We start from the raw sequence: 16,945 nt of genomic DNA, 5'->3' as shown, positions 1-16,945 counted from the left end.
ACTGCCAGTCCCTGATGGATGCCTCACACTCTCACTTCGCTATAGGTCCACCACGTTTATTGACTGACTTCCTTCTGGGGCTAGTTCACAGAGCCTTCCTCAATCCCTCGAGGTGGCCTAGTGGGCGTGGTAATTCCCACTGTTACATCTACCCAGCGCTCCATCCACTCTGGGCTTCTATTTCATCACGCCAGTCTTCTGAACCTGCTCCTGGGGGGGCTTCCAGCCCCTACCCATGCCCTCAGGCGCCGGGCCCTGAGTGGGCGAGGCAGTTTTTGTTAGAATCATCCGATTGTAGCCTCCAACCTGAACTCCCTCGCATCCGACTATAACAGTACGTCCTGTAAGAGAAATTGGGGAGGGGGAAAGAGGGAGGCATTGTCAGGTGGTTAGAAATGAGAAGTTAGGAGATATAGCAGGGGAGGAGGGGCGGCAGGCACCTAGTGTTCCTCTGGGACAATGCAAGAATCCGGTCTCTGGGCCAGCTAGTGCTTGAGCCAAGATATGTCCCCCCCACCCCTTTCTCCTTCCAGCTACCCTTCCAGAATCAGTTTTGCAGAAATCAAGAGGAGAGGCAACTGACATTTGAGACCCTGATATTTGAGTGTCTTCCATTCAGAGGCCCTCTGGACCCACATAGCAACAATGCACCTTAGGGGTGCTGGTGCTAGGTTAAGTCAGAAGACAGAAGGGCAAATCCAGGCTTAGCTGTGTAACCTCAACAAGTTCCTTTCCCAGTGGGTGTCAGCCTCCTCATTTATTAAATGAGGCGATTGGGTTAGATGATCTATAAATACTTCTCTTCCAGAAGTACCCTGTATTTATATAGGGTTTGAGGAAGAAGCTGGTGCAAGAATTGAGCAGGGGCAAGAAGGAGGTGGGAGGTTGGTACCTGGCGTTGAATTTATCTGGGGGTGCCAGGGAAACTCATTCTTGTCATGTCTCTCAGGCCCCTGCAAACAAAACAGAGCTTTCAGGCCTCCTGTCCTGTGGCCTGTTTAACTCCCTGTGCAACCCCCTCAGTCCCAAATTTTGCCTGGCAAATGGACAAGATTACAGGGAGCCTCAGTCTATCCCCTAGTATCACTGATGTCTTACCTGATTCCAGTAGGGCCCAGGACCTGAGGTCTGAGCTGAAGAGAATCTGGGCATCTGGCTTCTGAAAAATGTGGTCTCTGGAGTGTGGGGCAGTTGGGCAGTTGAATCTGTAGATGTCCCTGCCGACCTGGCATCCTGAACCTGTTCTCCCTTGGCCCTAATTCTCTCAGGAAGTTGCACATCTTTTTTGGGACCAGGGCTGGGGGATTCCTCCAGGCGCAGATTGTTCAGGAATTCAGATACCCTGAAAACACTTCCAGAGCCATCCATATCTGTCTCTCCTGGGCCCGGTTCTGGGGCAGGACCCCTCCTGTTGCTGCCCCTGTGCTCAGACAGAAACTTCTTCACCTGCAGGGACAGGAGGTGCTTGCTACATGTGGCAGTGGAAGAGCCAGAGTGTAGACCGGAGTAGTCTTGGGCCATAATCTGCTGCCTGGGAATTTGTGGGTGGGGTAGGGAGGGTTGGGATGAGGGTCAAGACTAACGAATGGTGGACAGGGGGGTGCCACTGGGTGGCCAAGGGAGCCATTTTGTGCCCTCCCTGACCAGCCCCTGGGAGGGGGTTGGGGGCTCACAGTGGAGACAGAGGCATCCACCTCATGTTGTATCAGAAGGAAGACTTCATCGATTTTTGGTCGGCACTCTAAGAGAGATAGCACAGCGGCTTGCAGATGAGCTAAACATCATTCCCACGGAAAAGCCCCCTGCTGATAGAGCCAGGCCTGCCCCAGGTGCCTGCCAAATGGTTAGCTCACCCTGGAAGGAGGGCCTATCCTTGGGCTTGTGGCTCCAGCACTGCTGCATTAACTCTTGCAACCCTTCCAAACCAGGAGTCTCGGGGCCAGGTTGGGGCAGCTCTGTCAGTGGGGGCCGGCTCTGGTTCTCACACACTACTAGCTGCACGAGTGACGTCTGGTCCACCACTGGTGGGGGTAGGCAAGGGGGTGGGAAGAGGTATGAAGGGAAACCTGCTCCATCATTGAAAGTGGCCGGGAATACAGTCCCAGGAGAGGTGAGGAGTGACTTGGGCAGCCTGCATGGGTGAGCAGGAAGGGAAGGGCTTGTGGGTTTGTGGAAGGAAGGCACCTGAGGATGAGGAGCCTAGGGTCTGCCTAGAGCCTTACTTTCAGCTTCTCTGCCAGCTACCACTCCCCATGTGAGGATTCCAAAGCTGCAGAAGACAAAAAGCTGAGGCCTGGCCCAGCCACTGGCAACACCCTGCTCCCCGTGAGGTATAAGATCTGGGATATGCGTTTGGGCTGTGTACCTTACCTGTAGACATCACAGGCCATGGAGGCTTTCTGGTTGACATCAGCCAGCAGTTCTGGGGCCAGGTAGGCTAGGGTGCCCCCTGGCTCCCTGGGCCCTGTTTCTGACTTTGAGCTCCTCTGAAATGTGGATAGGCCAAAATCTGCCAGCTGCAAAAGGAGGAAAGAAGGAGGGAATGGGGTCAGGCAGCCTCCAGAGCACCTTCCTTCTCACTCTACCCCCAACAAGAGAGGCAGCGCCAGCCTTATAAAGGGTGTGTGGGGAGTAACAGGAAGCCTAAGGGCAATAGGGCTCATGGGTTGGAGGTCTGGGTCCCCTACTGGGTGGGGCTGGATCAAGACCTGAGTCTTCTGGGCAAGGCCGGTCACCGGCTCTTTGGAGGACCTGACTGGGTGGGCCTGTGGAATGGACTGGGGTGGGTGAGAGCCTCTGTCTCCTGGGAAGGCAGGAGTGGAAGCTCCTGGCTGGGCCTTGACCCCTGGAGAGCCCTGTGTCCAGTGCCAGGGGCTGAGGGATCCGATGGACTAGACCAGGGCAGGGCCTGTGTGGGTGACCCGGGCTGGAGCAGCTCTGGGGCGTGACACTGGGCTGGGCTGGGGGTGGGCTGACCTTAGCGTGCAGCTCATGGTCCAGCAGGACGTTGGAGGGCTTGAGGTCTCGGTGCAGCAGCACTGGGTTCAGGCTGTGCAGGTAACACATCCCCAGCACCACCTCCTTTAGGATGCGGCAGAGGAGTGGCCACGGCCGAGGGCACTGAGACTCCAGCAGATTCGCCAGGGACCCGTTCTCCATGAATGGAGTCACCAGAGCCGGGCCGGACCCGTACTCACACTCCAGCTTCTTGGTGACCCCCAGCAGGAGCAGCACAAACTCGTTACGCAGATTTGCCATGGCCTTGACCTCCCTGGAAATCGCCTCCCTACGCGCCAGGAGAGGGCTTCGAGATGGGCCGGGGTCCTGGAGAGATTCCTCCGCTCCTCTCCCCTTCCCTCGCCTCCCTTCCCCCCGCCCCCCAGGCTCCGCCTCCACGGCGGGACCCGACCGCTGCCGGCAGCTGGAGTCACTCACGAGTTGACGATCTTGACTGCCACATCGGAGCCCCACGTCCTATGCTGGGCCCGCAACACCACGCCGAACCCGCCTTTGCCGACGAACCTCGGGTTCTCCAATTCCTTGAGGGGCACCAGGGTGGCAGGAACGCCTGTGTGCCTGAAGGAAGGCGCCTCGTCCGCAGCCGGCCGTGGTCCCACCCCCGCGCCGCTGCCTCCACCTCCGTGACTCGGCGGCCCCCGTCACAGCCCCCGGCCTCCCCGCCGGCACCGGTGTCCCTGGCGTAGACCCAGGGCGCGACGGTGTTCGAGGAAGGTGTCTGCCCGGCGTCCTGTGGGTGTGTCGGAGGCTGCGGGATCGACACCCCACTCCCCACTCACCATAACTCGTTGTGGTCGTTGCAAGCCATCAGGCTGGCGTGTCCGAGGGGCTTCTGGACGTTGAGACCTGGGATAGAGGGACTGCCGGGGCTGGAGGGGGGCGGTGAGGGTGGGGAAAGGTCAATTTCTAGGCCAAGGCACAGATTCTGCCTCCCGGGTCTCTTCCTCTACACGGAATGAGTGAACACTTCCTTCCTGGATGGGCTGACCGCCGCAGTTCCGCCCCCAGGGTGAGGCGGAACCAAATCTAGGGTTTCTTTTAATTGCTGACCAGTGTGTCCTTGAGCCTCTGCTGCAAGCCGCCGGGACATGTGTCACTGGGTGTCACTGAGCAATTAGGGTGCCACCACAAGAGTCCTCACCTTCCAGGAACCCACGGCCAGCCCCCAGTTCTACAGCCTTTCTCTCTGCCCTCTTCCAGGAGAGTCCCAGCTCCACCACCAACTGCCAGGTCTGGGGCTCGGCTCCCCCACAGCTGCGCCAAGACCATAGCTAACAGTTCTATAGTTCTCACCATGTGCCAGGCACACATATTAGCTTATTTATTTCTCACATCAACCCTAAGGGAGTCGGCACTGCTGTTTCCATTGTTTTTTTTTTTTTTTTTAAAGGAGGCACTGGGGATTGAACCCAGGACCTCATACATGGAAGCAGGCTCTTAACCTTGGCTCCCCTAGGCACTGCTTTTATCCCTTTCTTATAGACGAGGCAACTGAGGCCCTGATAGGTTACGTACCTTGCCCAAGCCAGTATGGCACTGGCTCCAGAGCCTGCCTCTTAGCCATTAAGTTGTCTTATTTTCACTTAGGCTTCAAGGGTGACCACTCAGCGGGTGGTAAAGGTGTCTGGGGAAGATATGAAGCATCCAACAGTGAAGGGAAGCCTCCCTGTCTGTATTCTGCCCAGTCCCTGATAGCTACTCCTGCTGAGGTAAGCCCCTGACATTAGTAGTGATCTGTCTGCCCTGTAAAAGGTGCTCCTGAAGCTGGTCAGACCAAGATGCACTCACTTCCAGGGCATTGTGGTCAGTTTAGGCGAATTAGTTCAGTGAGAGAGTTGCTGACATTGTGGTGTCCCCTGCAGCGGAAGCACATCAGAGCCCTCCCTACTGTGATGCCAGCTCTTCCAGGCAAATTCCCTGACTAGTTCATAGTCCTGACAAGCACATACTCTGGGTTCCAGACTTTGAGAATTCAGGATTTGGGAAGCTTTAAGGGTTTAGGTAAACAAAAGGTGTCCATATTTTACTTCCTTGGAGGTTGTAGGCACCAGATAGTCAGGCCATCATGGGGAGACACAGTCCTGGGGATCTAGCTCTTGGTAGAAAGTGCTCACATTGATACCCACTTTACATCCTGTCCAGTGCTCTGTGGGCTCTGCTGGTTGAAGCAAAAATGCTTAGCAGTTAACTGTGGCTTCCAGAGCAATTGGGAATTCCAGGATACACACCTTGAATTCTGGTGGGGTTAGTCCATGCTTTGGAGCTATTTTATTTTAGTATTTCTTTGAGGTTACTTCTTAGAATGTAGTTTCTTTACAAGCTAGTACATGGTAAGCACCCAATAAATACTGGTTGAATTGGAAGAATGAATGAACAAACAGTATTTTGTGGGGGCTTCCTTAAGACTGATCACCCCTAGCTGCAGCTCCATACTCATCGTGCAGAAAGGGGAGATTGGGCTTCTTTATGGTTTGGGGACTCTTACCTGCCCAACTGACAAAACCCATCTGAAGCAGACTTTATTATAGAGATACAGTGGTGTTTCACAAAATCTAAAAGATAAGAAGTACAGTAGATCTTCAAAAAAAACCTAGAGTAGGAAGCTGGAAACCAAACGAAGCAGCAGCCACTTCCTTCATGATCCTTATCAGGAGAAGACCCAGGAACCAACATCTCCATTTACAGGGAGCAGGTGAAAAGGAATTATAGTAGAAGGGTGTTTAAAGACCTTTTTATAGTTGAGTTTCTTCAGATTGGGACAAGACCTTGAGAATAGGGATAAGGCACTGTGAGACGTTGGGGTGAGGTGGTGTCAGGGTTGTATAACTTTTTGATGCAAAATAAATTGAGCCCCTTTAAAGAAGGAGGGGTGGGGAGAGGAACCTAGAATGAGTGCCTAAGAAGACCCTCTGCTTCCAGTGCTGCTGGTGGTGAAACAAGGCTGAGTTGATTCCTGGTGATTGCTGGATTTTGGAGCTCTGGCTGTTCCTGAGGCCTGGTTCTCTGACCCCAGTAGCCCCAGGCTTTCGGAGTCTAGTTAGATGTTTCTCACCCCATCAGTCCTCTGCTCCTGAGTATGTCTGAGTCAGCCCACCCTTAGGGGCTGCTCTGGTTCCCTGTCCCTGGATGTTGGGTAGGGATGGAGAGAGAGGGTATGATCTCTCTTCCTACATATTCTAGCACTAACTGATGCTCATCTCTTGTTAGACTGAGCGATTCCAATTAAGCAACAAGAATAGAAAATTACAGACCAACATCCCTTATGAATATAGATACAAAAATTCTCAACAAAATACTAGGAAACCAAACCCGAAGTCACACTAAAAGAATTATACACCATGACAAAGTGGATTTATTCCAGGAATGTAGGGATCCTTTAACATAAGAAAATCAATCAGTGTGATACATCACATAAATAGAATAAAGGAAAAAACCACATGATCATCTCAATTGACTCAGAAAAGGATTTGACAAAATCCAGCACCCTTTCTTGTTAAAACACTCAGAAAATTAGGAATGGAAGGGAACTTCCACAGCATGATAAAGGACATATATGGAAAAAACTGACAAATAACATCCTACTCTATGGTGAAAGACTGAAAGGTCTTCCCCCAAAATTGGGAACAGGACAAGGATGCCTAATTTTATCACTACTATTTGACATTTTAGTGAAAGTTCTAGCTTGAGCAAGTAGGCAAGAAAAAGAAAGAAAAAGCATCTAAATTGGAAAGGAAGAAGTAAAGCTATTTTTACTTGCAGATGATCCTATACATAGAAAATCTCAAGGAATCCACAAGCTACTAGAGCTAATATAATGAATTCAGCCAAGTGGCAAGGTACAAGATCAACATGCAAAAAATCAGTTGTTTCTGTATACCAACAATGAACAATCTGAAAGGAAATCAGGAAGAAAAATTACATTCACAATAGTATCTAAAGAATAAAAATACTTAGGAATAAACTATGGTAGGGGAGGAACACTCGTGTGGGATGTCATTGATGGGAGATACATGGGTGGGAGGGAGTGCTCCAGAGAGTGTTTATAGAGTATATAAATATGTTTGGATGTTCATTGGGTATTGTCATAGTACGTAGAGTTATACATGACAATTGAGGGAGTGCTGAGTTCCCATCCTGGGGAGCTCTGTCACATTCCCCAGTGGAACAGCAGCAATCCCTCAAGTGCAAGGGCAAAGATCAGTGAAGAAGCATGGTCCAATGATAGGTCCTTGATACTGATGACTATGTTTATGAGCCTATTGAGCTTGAAATTTCAACTTGGCCTAGTATTGCAGAGTGCCTAAGAGTTACCTCTGGAGGGCTCAAATGTGGCCACTTTCTAAGCCAAACTCAGCATGTAAATGCAATACCTTCCCCCCAGCATGGGACATGCTCCCGGGGATGAGTCTCCCTGGCGCCAAGGGATTATTACCAAGCACCAGCTGGTGATGCAACTAGAAAAAGACCTTGAATAAAAGGGGGAAATGGTAAAGGCAAATGAGTTTATATGGCCAAGAGACGTCAAAATGAGTCAGGAGGTCATCAGAGGGGTTTTGCTTATACATGTTTCAGCAGGATCCCAGAGACAGCCAAAGTAGATACAACCCCAGGTAGAGGTGCTCCTGAGGGCTACAGAGACACCCAGGTCCTATGGTGATGGTAGATGGCTCTGGAGTTCAGTGCCTTGCCAGTGGGTCCTACTTTGGAATTTGTGCTCCTGATTGTGATGGAGTTGGACTCAGATGTGACCTCTCCACACATGCTTCTTCTGTCACTTTTACTGAACCTTTGGTTAGTGCTGGGGTTGGTGTATGCTCAGGAGACTTGAATCTCTGGAGTGTCCATGTGTCGTCTGGGCCCTGAGCCTCAGCAGACTTGCAACACCTACTCTCCAGTTTGTTGGACTTACCCAGATCAGCTACCAGGGAGGTGAGGATAGTGAACCACCACATCAGGGAATCAAAAGAGTCTACAAATGCAGGCAGGAGAATCCCACCCATCAGTCATGTGGGATCTAAGCCCCCTCTTGATTTCGAAGTGGAGTGGGTATTGCCATCCCAGGGTCCTCAGGATGGAGGAATAAAATATGGATTAGAGTGGACTTACTGGTATTGTACTATAGAATTATTGTGACTCGAGCAATGGAAGAAATTATATCATTGATGCAGAGAAAGTGGCCACCGGAGTTGCTGAGGGCAGGGAGAGGGAAGAAGAGGTGTGATATGGGGGCATTTTCAGGACTTGGAGTTGTCCTGAATGATATTGCAGGGCATTATATATCCTGCCATAAACCACTGAATGGACTGGGGAAGAGAGTAAATTACAATGTAAACTGTAATCCATGCTGTGTAGCTGTGCTCCAAAATGTATTAATCAAATGCAATGAATGTGCCACACTGATGAAAAAGGTTATTGATGTGGGAGGAGTGTGTGGGGGGGTGGGGAGTGGGGTATATGGGAACATCATATTTTTTAATGTAACATTTTGTGTGATCTATGTATCTTTGGGGAAAAAAGACAATTAAAATATTTTTAAAAATACTTAGGAATAAATTTAATCAAGGAGGTGAAAGACTTGTACACTAAAGATGACAAAGCCTTGTTGAAAGAAATTAAAGAATCCCTAAATAAATGGAATTCATGGATTGGAAGGCTTAATATTGTTAAGATGTCAATACCACACAAAGTGATTTACAGATTCAACACAATCCTAATCAAAATTCCAACTATGCAGCCATTAAAAATGATGCTGTAGACCTATACATATTAATATAGAAAGGTGCTTTTAGTCTGTCAAGTGGGAAAAAATCAGGTTATAAACAATAATCACATTTTTTTTGGTTTGCTTTAAAAAAAACCTCTTCTAGTATTATGACAGACTTATTATTTTTTAAGATTTATTTTTCTATTTATTTCTCTCCCCTCCCCCTCCACCCCAGTTATTTGCTCTCTGTGTCCATTTGCTGTGTGTTCTTCTGTGTCTGCTACCATTCTTGTCAGTGGCCCAGGAATCTGTGTCTCTTTCTGTTGTGTTATCTTGCTGCATCAGCTCTCCATGTGTGCAGCAGCACTCCTGGTTAGGCTGGACTTTCTTTCGCGCTGGGTGGCTCTCATGCACATGGGACTTGCACATGGGACTCCCCTATGCGGGAGACACCCCTGTGTGGCACAGCACTCCTTGAGCGCATCAACACAGCGCGTGGGCCAACTCCACATGGGTCAAGGAGGTCCTGGGTTTGAACCGTGGACCTCCCATGTGGTAGGCAGACGCTCCATCTGTTGAGCCAAGTCTGCTTCCCATGACAGATTTATTATTCTCATAATCTCCCATAGCAGAACACCCAAATGCTATATAAAGCACAACAAACATGTATTTTAAAAGTCATTAGTGAGCTCCCAAGTCAATAAAAGTAATCCCTCAAGGAAAGCCTGTAGAAACTAACAAAATGAAACAGTACAAAACAAACAAACACTAAGCTGAAACCAGAGAGGTCAACTAACTGGAGACCTAGAGCTTTGGAGGAGGAAGACTGAGTGGGGAGGATAAGGAGGGCAGGGGTTAAGGAGAGAGTAAACCCTGGGGCCTTGGAGGATGGGAGGGCTGAATCTGAAACACCCCTATTCCCATAAAGCTGAGACCCTCAGAAGAGCTACTTTTTATTTTAAAATTTTTATTGTGGTAACATATACACAACATAACATTTCCTACTTTAACCACTTTCAAGTTTACAATTCATTGGTAATAATTACACTCACAATGTTGTGCTATCACCATGTGACTTTACCTAAACTTTTCTATCACCTCAAGCAGAAAGTCTGTACCTTTAAGCATGAACTCCCCATTCCTCAGCCCTCCCACTACCCCCGGAACCCTGTAATCTTCTTTCTGTGTCTATGAATTTTCATATTCTAGTTATTTCATCTAAGTGAAATCATACAATATTTGTCCTTTTGCATCTGGCTTTCATTCAGCTTGTTGTCTTCAAGGTTCACCCATGTTGTCACGTGCATCAGGACTTCATTTCTTTTTATGGCTGAATAATATTCCATTGTATGTGTAAACCACATTTTGTTTATCTATTCATCCATTGATGGACACTTGGGTTGCAGAAATTACATTCTTAATAGAAAGGAAGAAGTTCACCTGTTTGCAAAAGGAACCTAATAGGAAACCCCTCTGGGCTGTAGCACTAGGTGTTAAAACAACACAAATGTTAGTGTCCATGTAAAACCTGCTGATTGATTGGGATTTTTACTCCCCCTTCAGTAAAACATAAATATAAATAAAGTGGCCCTGGATTATTAATACCCCTTGGAGTCCAGCAGAAGCAAACCAAATCCTCCTTGAAGAAAAATATCCTCAACCCAGGCTTCTGGATTAAATTCAGTCAACTATAAACTTACACTTAAAAATTACCAAATACAGGAAGTGGATGTAGTTCAGTGGTTGAGTACCTGTTCCTATATATGAGGTCCCAGGTTCAATCCTTGGTACCGCCAAAAATTTTTTTAAAAATAAAATAAAAATTACCAAATATATAAAAATTCAAAACCTTGAGAGAGTATCAGCAGAAACAATAATCAACAGGTTTAGACTTTGAAGGACTTCAGAGTTTGGAGTAATCAGATACAGAATCTAAAGAAGCTATTGTGAAATATTTAAAGAAATGAAAGATTGAATAGAAAAAATAAGCAAGGCACAAGAGTTTATGAAAAATGTTCAGATAGATTTAGGAAAAAAATAGAATTGAGAAATAAAATATGTGATCCTTAAAATTAAAATTGCAATACTTGGTTAAATAGATGATACATCTGAAGAGAGAAATCAGTGTAGTGAAAGACAGGTCTGACAAAATCCTCCAGAATGTAGCAAAGAGAGACAAGTGGATAGAACACATGAAGAACTTAAGAGACAAAGAGGGAAACGGACTTGGCTCAGTGGTTGGGGCGTCCTTCTGCCGCCGCATGGGGAAGGGGGTCCAAGGTTCAAGCCCCAGGCCTCCTTGATCCGTGTAGAGCTGGCCCATGTGCGGTGCTGATGCACGCGGGGAATGCCGTGCCACGCGGGGGTGTCCCCTGCGTAGGGGTGTCCCCCGCGTGGGGGAGCCCCATGCGCGGGGAGTGCGCCCTGTGGGGAGGGCCGCCCAGCGTGAAAGAAAGTGCAGCCTGCCCAAGCGGAGGAGGGCTGACACAGCAAGATGACATAGCAGGGGGAAGACAGCAGATTCCCGTGCTGCTGGCGACAACAGAAGTGGACAAAGAAACAAGATGCAGCAAAATAGACACAGAGAGCAGACAACGGTGTGTGTGTGTGTGGGGGGGGGGGTGAGGGGGGGTGGGGGGATGGGGTGCTGGAAGGGAGAGAAATAATAAATAAATAAATAAATCTTTAAAAAAAAAGAGACACAGAAGAATAAGATCTAACATATATCCAATTGGGATTCCATGAGGAAAGAGGAAAAAATGTGGGCAAAGCAATTTTCAAAGAGAAAAGGGTTGAAAATTTTCTAGAATTGATAAGAATTGACAAATATAGGAAGTGCAACTTATTCCAAGAGGGATAAATATAAAGAAATTCACATCAAGCATACTTCTCCACAGCCATAAAGGAAACCAGACGTCATTGGAGGGAAATGGATGTGGCTCAACCAATCGGGTTTCCGTCTACCATATAAGAGGTCCTGGGTTCAATGCCCAGGGCCTCCTGGTGAGGGCAAGCTGGCCTATGCAGTGAGCTGGCCCATGTAGGAATGTCACCCTGCACAGGAGTGCCACCCTGCGTGGGAATGCTGCCCAACACGGGAAAGCCTCCCCAAGCAGGAGTGCTGGCCTACGCGGCGAGCTGGCGCAGCAAGATGACAAAAGAAGAGACAAAAAGGAGAGAAAATGACCTCATTCATTTCCACCGCTGCCTTTTCTTGCAGCTCAGGTCCTAGTCATCCCCGTCTCTCCGGCGCTGCCGTCCGGGCAGTAGCGGAAGCCTCCCCCAGGGACTCCTCGCACCAGATTCTCTCTACTTCGTTCCCCACGAACCGCGACCATCTTAAAGGAAATTGGGGGGTAGAGTAAGGATGTAAGCTGACACCTACATGGGTGAAATCTATGATAAACTGGAGGGAAGTATTTGTACAAGGAAGGGATAAAATGGGGGAATAGGATTACCTTTGGGTGTGGCTTTGTGGGCTTGAGGGGGGCTAGGGATGGGAGGATGGGTAATATTGCCCAAAAAACTGGGGGGGAGGGTGGGGGAACATGACCATAGGAGATTGTCAGGTATTTGGTCGAGAGTATAATGCTGAGAAAACTTTTTCAAAAATATAATAAGGAAGGTTACCTGTTTAAGATGCTTAAAGGGGATAATCCGACGCAGGAAAGGCTCCTAGAGAGTGTGTGAGTGCTTATTTTACCATAGTGGGTTATATCATTGGATAGAGAGCCATATAATGAGAGTGAAGTTACCTACATCCTGGGGAGGACTGATGTTCTCAAATAGAGGGAATTGTATCTCTTGAGAGAAATGGTGGCTCTCAGTGCATTAGGGCAGTTGAGCATGTCAAGCCCTCAACACTGTTGCAAGTATCTCTGAACATGGCCCTTCAAGCAATGAAGATTGACTGTCACTGTGGGTGCTAAGGGGAGGGGGAAAGAGGTATTGAACAGATGGAATCAATGTAACAGTGTGGGCAATAGAAGTGTTCCACAAGATTACGCAAGGATGGATATAAGACATGTTAAATTACACCAAAAATGTATAGGGGCTTATAGGCTAAAATGTAAATCACAATGAAAAACATAACTAAAAATTTAGAAAATTGTATAGTCTAAAATATATACCACAATGTAAACCCAAATGTTATATCTTGTTTGAAAGCTGTTGTCTCAATATCTGTACGTCAGTTTCAGTAAATATAGTATGACTATGTAAAAAGATTTTTGCTGTGGAAAGGAAAAGGGTTTTATGTTGGATATGTGGGAGTACTGTATATTGTATATATGAATTACTGTGATCTAAAACTTTTGTGAAGATAAGCTTAATAATTAGGAAAAAAATATAAGAAAAAGAAAGGACGTAGACATTGAGGAAAAGATGGAAGAAGTTGCCTTGCCATTTGCATTCAGGGCAACACCTATTGCAGTGATGGAAGGCAAAACATCAAAAACAAAGCTTTTGTATTTTTAAATTTTTTGATACCCCAATTTATTTTTACCTTAATTTTTCTAAATTAATATGTATTCTATATCTAACCTTTAAACTCATCACTATATTCCATTTTACTATTAATTGAACCTGGCAATATAATGAGCTTCATTTTTGAAGAAGTTTTGGATCACAGAGAGGTTCAACAATGGTAGGGGAGGAATATTGGTGTGGGATGTTATTGACAGGGGACACATGGTTGGCAGGGATTTCTCCAGGGCATATTTCCAGGGTACATAAAAATGTTTGAATATTTTCATAGTGGTTACAATTAAAAACAACAACTGAGGGAGTGCTGAGTTCCTAGCCAGGGGAGCTCTATCACAGTCCCTAAAGGAACAGCCACAATCCCCCAAGTGCAACGGCAAAGACCAAAAAAGAAAGAAGGTCCAACAATGAGCCCTTGATACTAATGACTATGCGTATAAGCCTGTGCACCTGAAATAAGAACAAGGTCTAGAGCTGCAGGGTGCCTAAGAGTTCCCTCCTGAGAGCCTCCGTGTTGCTCAAATGTGGCCAGTCTCAAAGCCAAACTCAGCATGTAAATGTGTTGCCTTCCCCCCAGCGTGGGACATGACTCCCGGGGATGAGCCTCCCTGGGGCCAAGGGATTGCTACCCACTACCTGCTGATGCTGTAACTAGAAAATGACCTCAAATAAAAGGGTCAACTTGGACCAGCAGAATATCTCAGTCTACATATAATACCAGGAGTTAAAAATGCTTTTTGACCTGAATAAAAGGGGAAAATGGAAAATGGAAAATAAAAGGGGAAAATGAGTTTATATGGCTATGAGTCTCCAAAAAGAGCCTGGAGGTTATCAGAGGGATTGCCCTTATGCACACCTGAGCAGTGTCCCAGAGACAGATAAAAGTAGATATAACCCCAGGTATCAGTTCTTCTGAGGGATACAGAGAATCACAGGTTCTATGGTTATGGCAGATGGACTTGAGTGCCGTGTCAGTTGGCCCTACTTTGGAGTTTGTGTTTCTGTGTGATGGAGCTGGACTCAGATGTGATCTTTGTCCAAGCCTCTCCTGTTACTTTTACTGGAACTGTAGTTGATGCTGGAGTTTAACATATACCCAGGGGACCTGAATCTCTGGACTGACCATGTCATAGCCAGGTCCTGGGCCTCAACAGACTTGCAACTCCTACCCTGTGGTTTATTGGACTTACCACACTCAGCTAACATGGTGGTGAAGAAGGTTAATCACTACACCAGGGAGCCAAGAGTGCCTACAACTGAAAGCAGGAGAATTGCATTCAGCATCCATGTGGAATCTAAGCCCCCTCTTGATATAGATGTGGAGTCGACACAACCATTCTAAGGTCCACAGGATGGAGGAATAGAGTATGGATTAGAGTGGACTTACTGATATTCTATTCATGAACTATTGTGATTAGTAATTGAAGAAAATGTGGCATTGGTGTGGAGAAAGTGGCCATGGTGGCTGCTGGGGTAGGGAGTCGGGGGAAGAGATGTGATGTGGGGGCATTTTCGGGGGTTGGAGTTGTCCTGGGTGGTGCTGCAGGGACAGTTACTAGATATTGTATGTCCTCCCATGGCCCACTGGGTAGACTGTGAGAGAGTGTGGGCTATGGTGTGGACCATTGACCATGAGGAGCAGTGGTGCTCAGAGATGTATTCACCAAGAGAAATGAATGTCTCATGATAATGGAGGAGGTTGTTGTTATGGGGGGAGGAGTGGAGTGAGGGGGGTGGGGGGTATATGGGGACCTCATATTTTTTAATGTAACATTAAAAAAATAAAGACAAAAATAAAAAATAAAAAAAATTTTAAAAAGAGGAGAGAAAATAAGAAGACATAGCAGAACAAGGAGTTGAGGTGGCATGAGAGTAATTACCTCTTTCCTACTCTAGAAGGTCCCAGGATTAGTTCCCAGAGTCATCTAATGAGAATACAAGCAGATACAGAAGAACACAAAATGAATGGACACAGAGCGCAGACAGTGGGGGCGGGGGGGGGGGGGGGAGAGAAATAAATAAAATAAATCTTTAAAAAAACAACAACAAGGAAGCGGACTTGGCCTAGTGGATAGAGTGTCCATCTACCACATGGGAGGTCGGTGGTTCAAACCCTGGGCCTCCTTGACCTGTGTGGAGCTGGCCCATGCGCAGTGCTGATGCCTACAAGGAGTGCCCTGCCACCCAGGGGTGTCCCCGCCTAGGGGAGCCCCATGTGCAAGGAGTGCGCCCCATAAGGAGAGCCACCCAGTGTGAAAGAAAGTGCAGCCTGCCCAGGAATGGTGCCGCCCACACAGAGAGTTGACACAGCAAGATGACACAACAGAAAAAGAAACACAGATTCCTGTGCCACTGGCAACAGAAGCAGACAAAGAAGAACATGCAGCAAAAAGACACAGAGAACAGACAACCGGGGTGGGGGGGAAGGGGAGAGAAAAAAAAAACAAAAACAAAAAACCAAAGTCATTGGAATGATTGAAAGTGCTAAAGAAAAGAATATATATAAACCTAGAATTGTATACCCAGAAAAATCATTTTTGCATGCTAATTTTCAAAGGGATCTGCTAAAAATTTGATTTTTAGAGAAATGTGAAAATTCTTATTTGTGAACATTAGTTGTTTGATTTGAACATTAACATTTACTGGGAAAAAAAGAAACAGGTATATACATGCTTAGAAAAATATCTGGATGGATAAAATAGAAAAATGTTTGAAGTACTTATCCCTTGGTCTTGGGATTACAGGTGATATTTATTTTTGTGTATTTTATTTTTTAATTTCTAATTTTCCTAAAATAATTCATGAAGTGTGTATAGTATTAATATATTTCAGCTTCTCCCCTCCTTCCCACCAGAACATTGACCAGAAATGTGGCAGCTTCTTTATTCCTTCTGACTACACTAATGGAAATCTAGTCTTTGCTGTTCCTTCCTGATTTTTTTGCAACTACAGCTAGGCCTGTGGGTATCATCTTTGATACTTGATTGATGTTAGCTCTTGGAGTTCCAATTAACGAATAAGACTTTGACCAACATAAACCTAGGAGTGGTGGTTTCAGTCTGTGAGGAAAGGTGAGAAGAAGTTAAAGTTAACATTGTGACAGGAAAAGGCAGGTCCAGACTGACTGAATGGCCTTTTTATTGGCTCCCATGCATCATTATTATTATCAACAATGATAAAGTGAGCTTTTTAAGGAAGTACCAGGGGTTGAACCCAGGACCTTGGACATGGGAAGCAGATGCTCAACCACTTGAACTACATCCACTCCCCCAAAATACATATATATATGTATATATTTTTTGAAGTACTAGGATGGGAGATTGAAGCTGGGACCTCATATGTGGGAGACCAGCGCTCAACCACTGAGCCACATTGGCTGCTCTGAGTTGACTCCATCTGTTTGCTTATTGATTTTGCTCATTGTCTGCTCATTGTTTGTTTGTTTTTCTTCGGGAGGCACCAGGAACAGGACCCAGGACTTCCCATCTCCCATGTGGGAGGTGGGCACTCAACTTTTTGAGCCACATCTGTTCCCGTTTGTAAATTTAATGGGATATTTACAAAGCACTTTCTCCGTAAGTCATCATGATCCTGTGAGTTTTGTAGATGAAGGAATAACAGCTTTTTTTTCCTTTCTTTTGGTCTGAATGTGAAAAACAAAAGTGACAGGAAACCTTATTTACTGTGGTGGTGCAGATCCCTCCTACTGGTGCAAGCCTCCTCCAGCTCGTCAGAGGAACC

At 46.7% G+C, this 16,945-nt stretch overlaps 1 protein-coding gene across 2 annotated transcripts; it reads right to left on the bottom strand.

Annotated features, from left to right (window-relative positions):
- Positions 1-40: 40 nt before the first annotated feature.
- On the bottom strand, positions 41-4,001 carry RIPK3 (receptor interacting serine/threonine kinase 3). Of its 2 annotated transcripts, XM_004475085.5 has the most exons (10): positions 3,798-3,997; positions 3,436-3,576; positions 2,977-3,286; positions 2,371-2,516; positions 2,223-2,269; positions 1,854-2,021; positions 1,674-1,741; positions 1,099-1,446; positions 893-953; positions 41-341 (listed from the first exon to the last, which is right to left on the bottom strand). In XM_004475085.5, exons 1-10 carry the CDS (start codon positions 3,824-3,826, stop codon positions 178-180), a joined length of 1,482 nt encoding a protein of 493 aa, XP_004475142.2. In that variant the 5' UTR covers positions 3,827-3,997; the 3' UTR covers positions 41-177. The 2 variants fall into 2 exon arrangements, with proteins under 2 accessions (XP_004475142.2, XP_023439442.2); XM_023583674.3 differs by lacking the exon at positions 2,223-2,269 and having other exon boundaries at positions 1,854-2,131; positions 3,798-4,001.
- Between the last annotated feature and the right edge of the window lie 12,944 nt (positions 4,002-16,945).

Source organism: Dasypus novemcinctus, chromosome 3, assembly GCF_030445035.2.
Source record: "Dasypus novemcinctus isolate mDasNov1 chromosome 3, mDasNov1.1.hap2, whole genome shotgun sequence".
Classification (NCBI taxonomy): domain Eukaryota; kingdom Metazoa; phylum Chordata; class Mammalia; order Cingulata; family Dasypodidae; genus Dasypus; species Dasypus novemcinctus.
The sequence above is the reverse complement of the archived record's forward strand: the minus strand, read 5'-3'. Positions and strand labels throughout refer to the sequence as shown.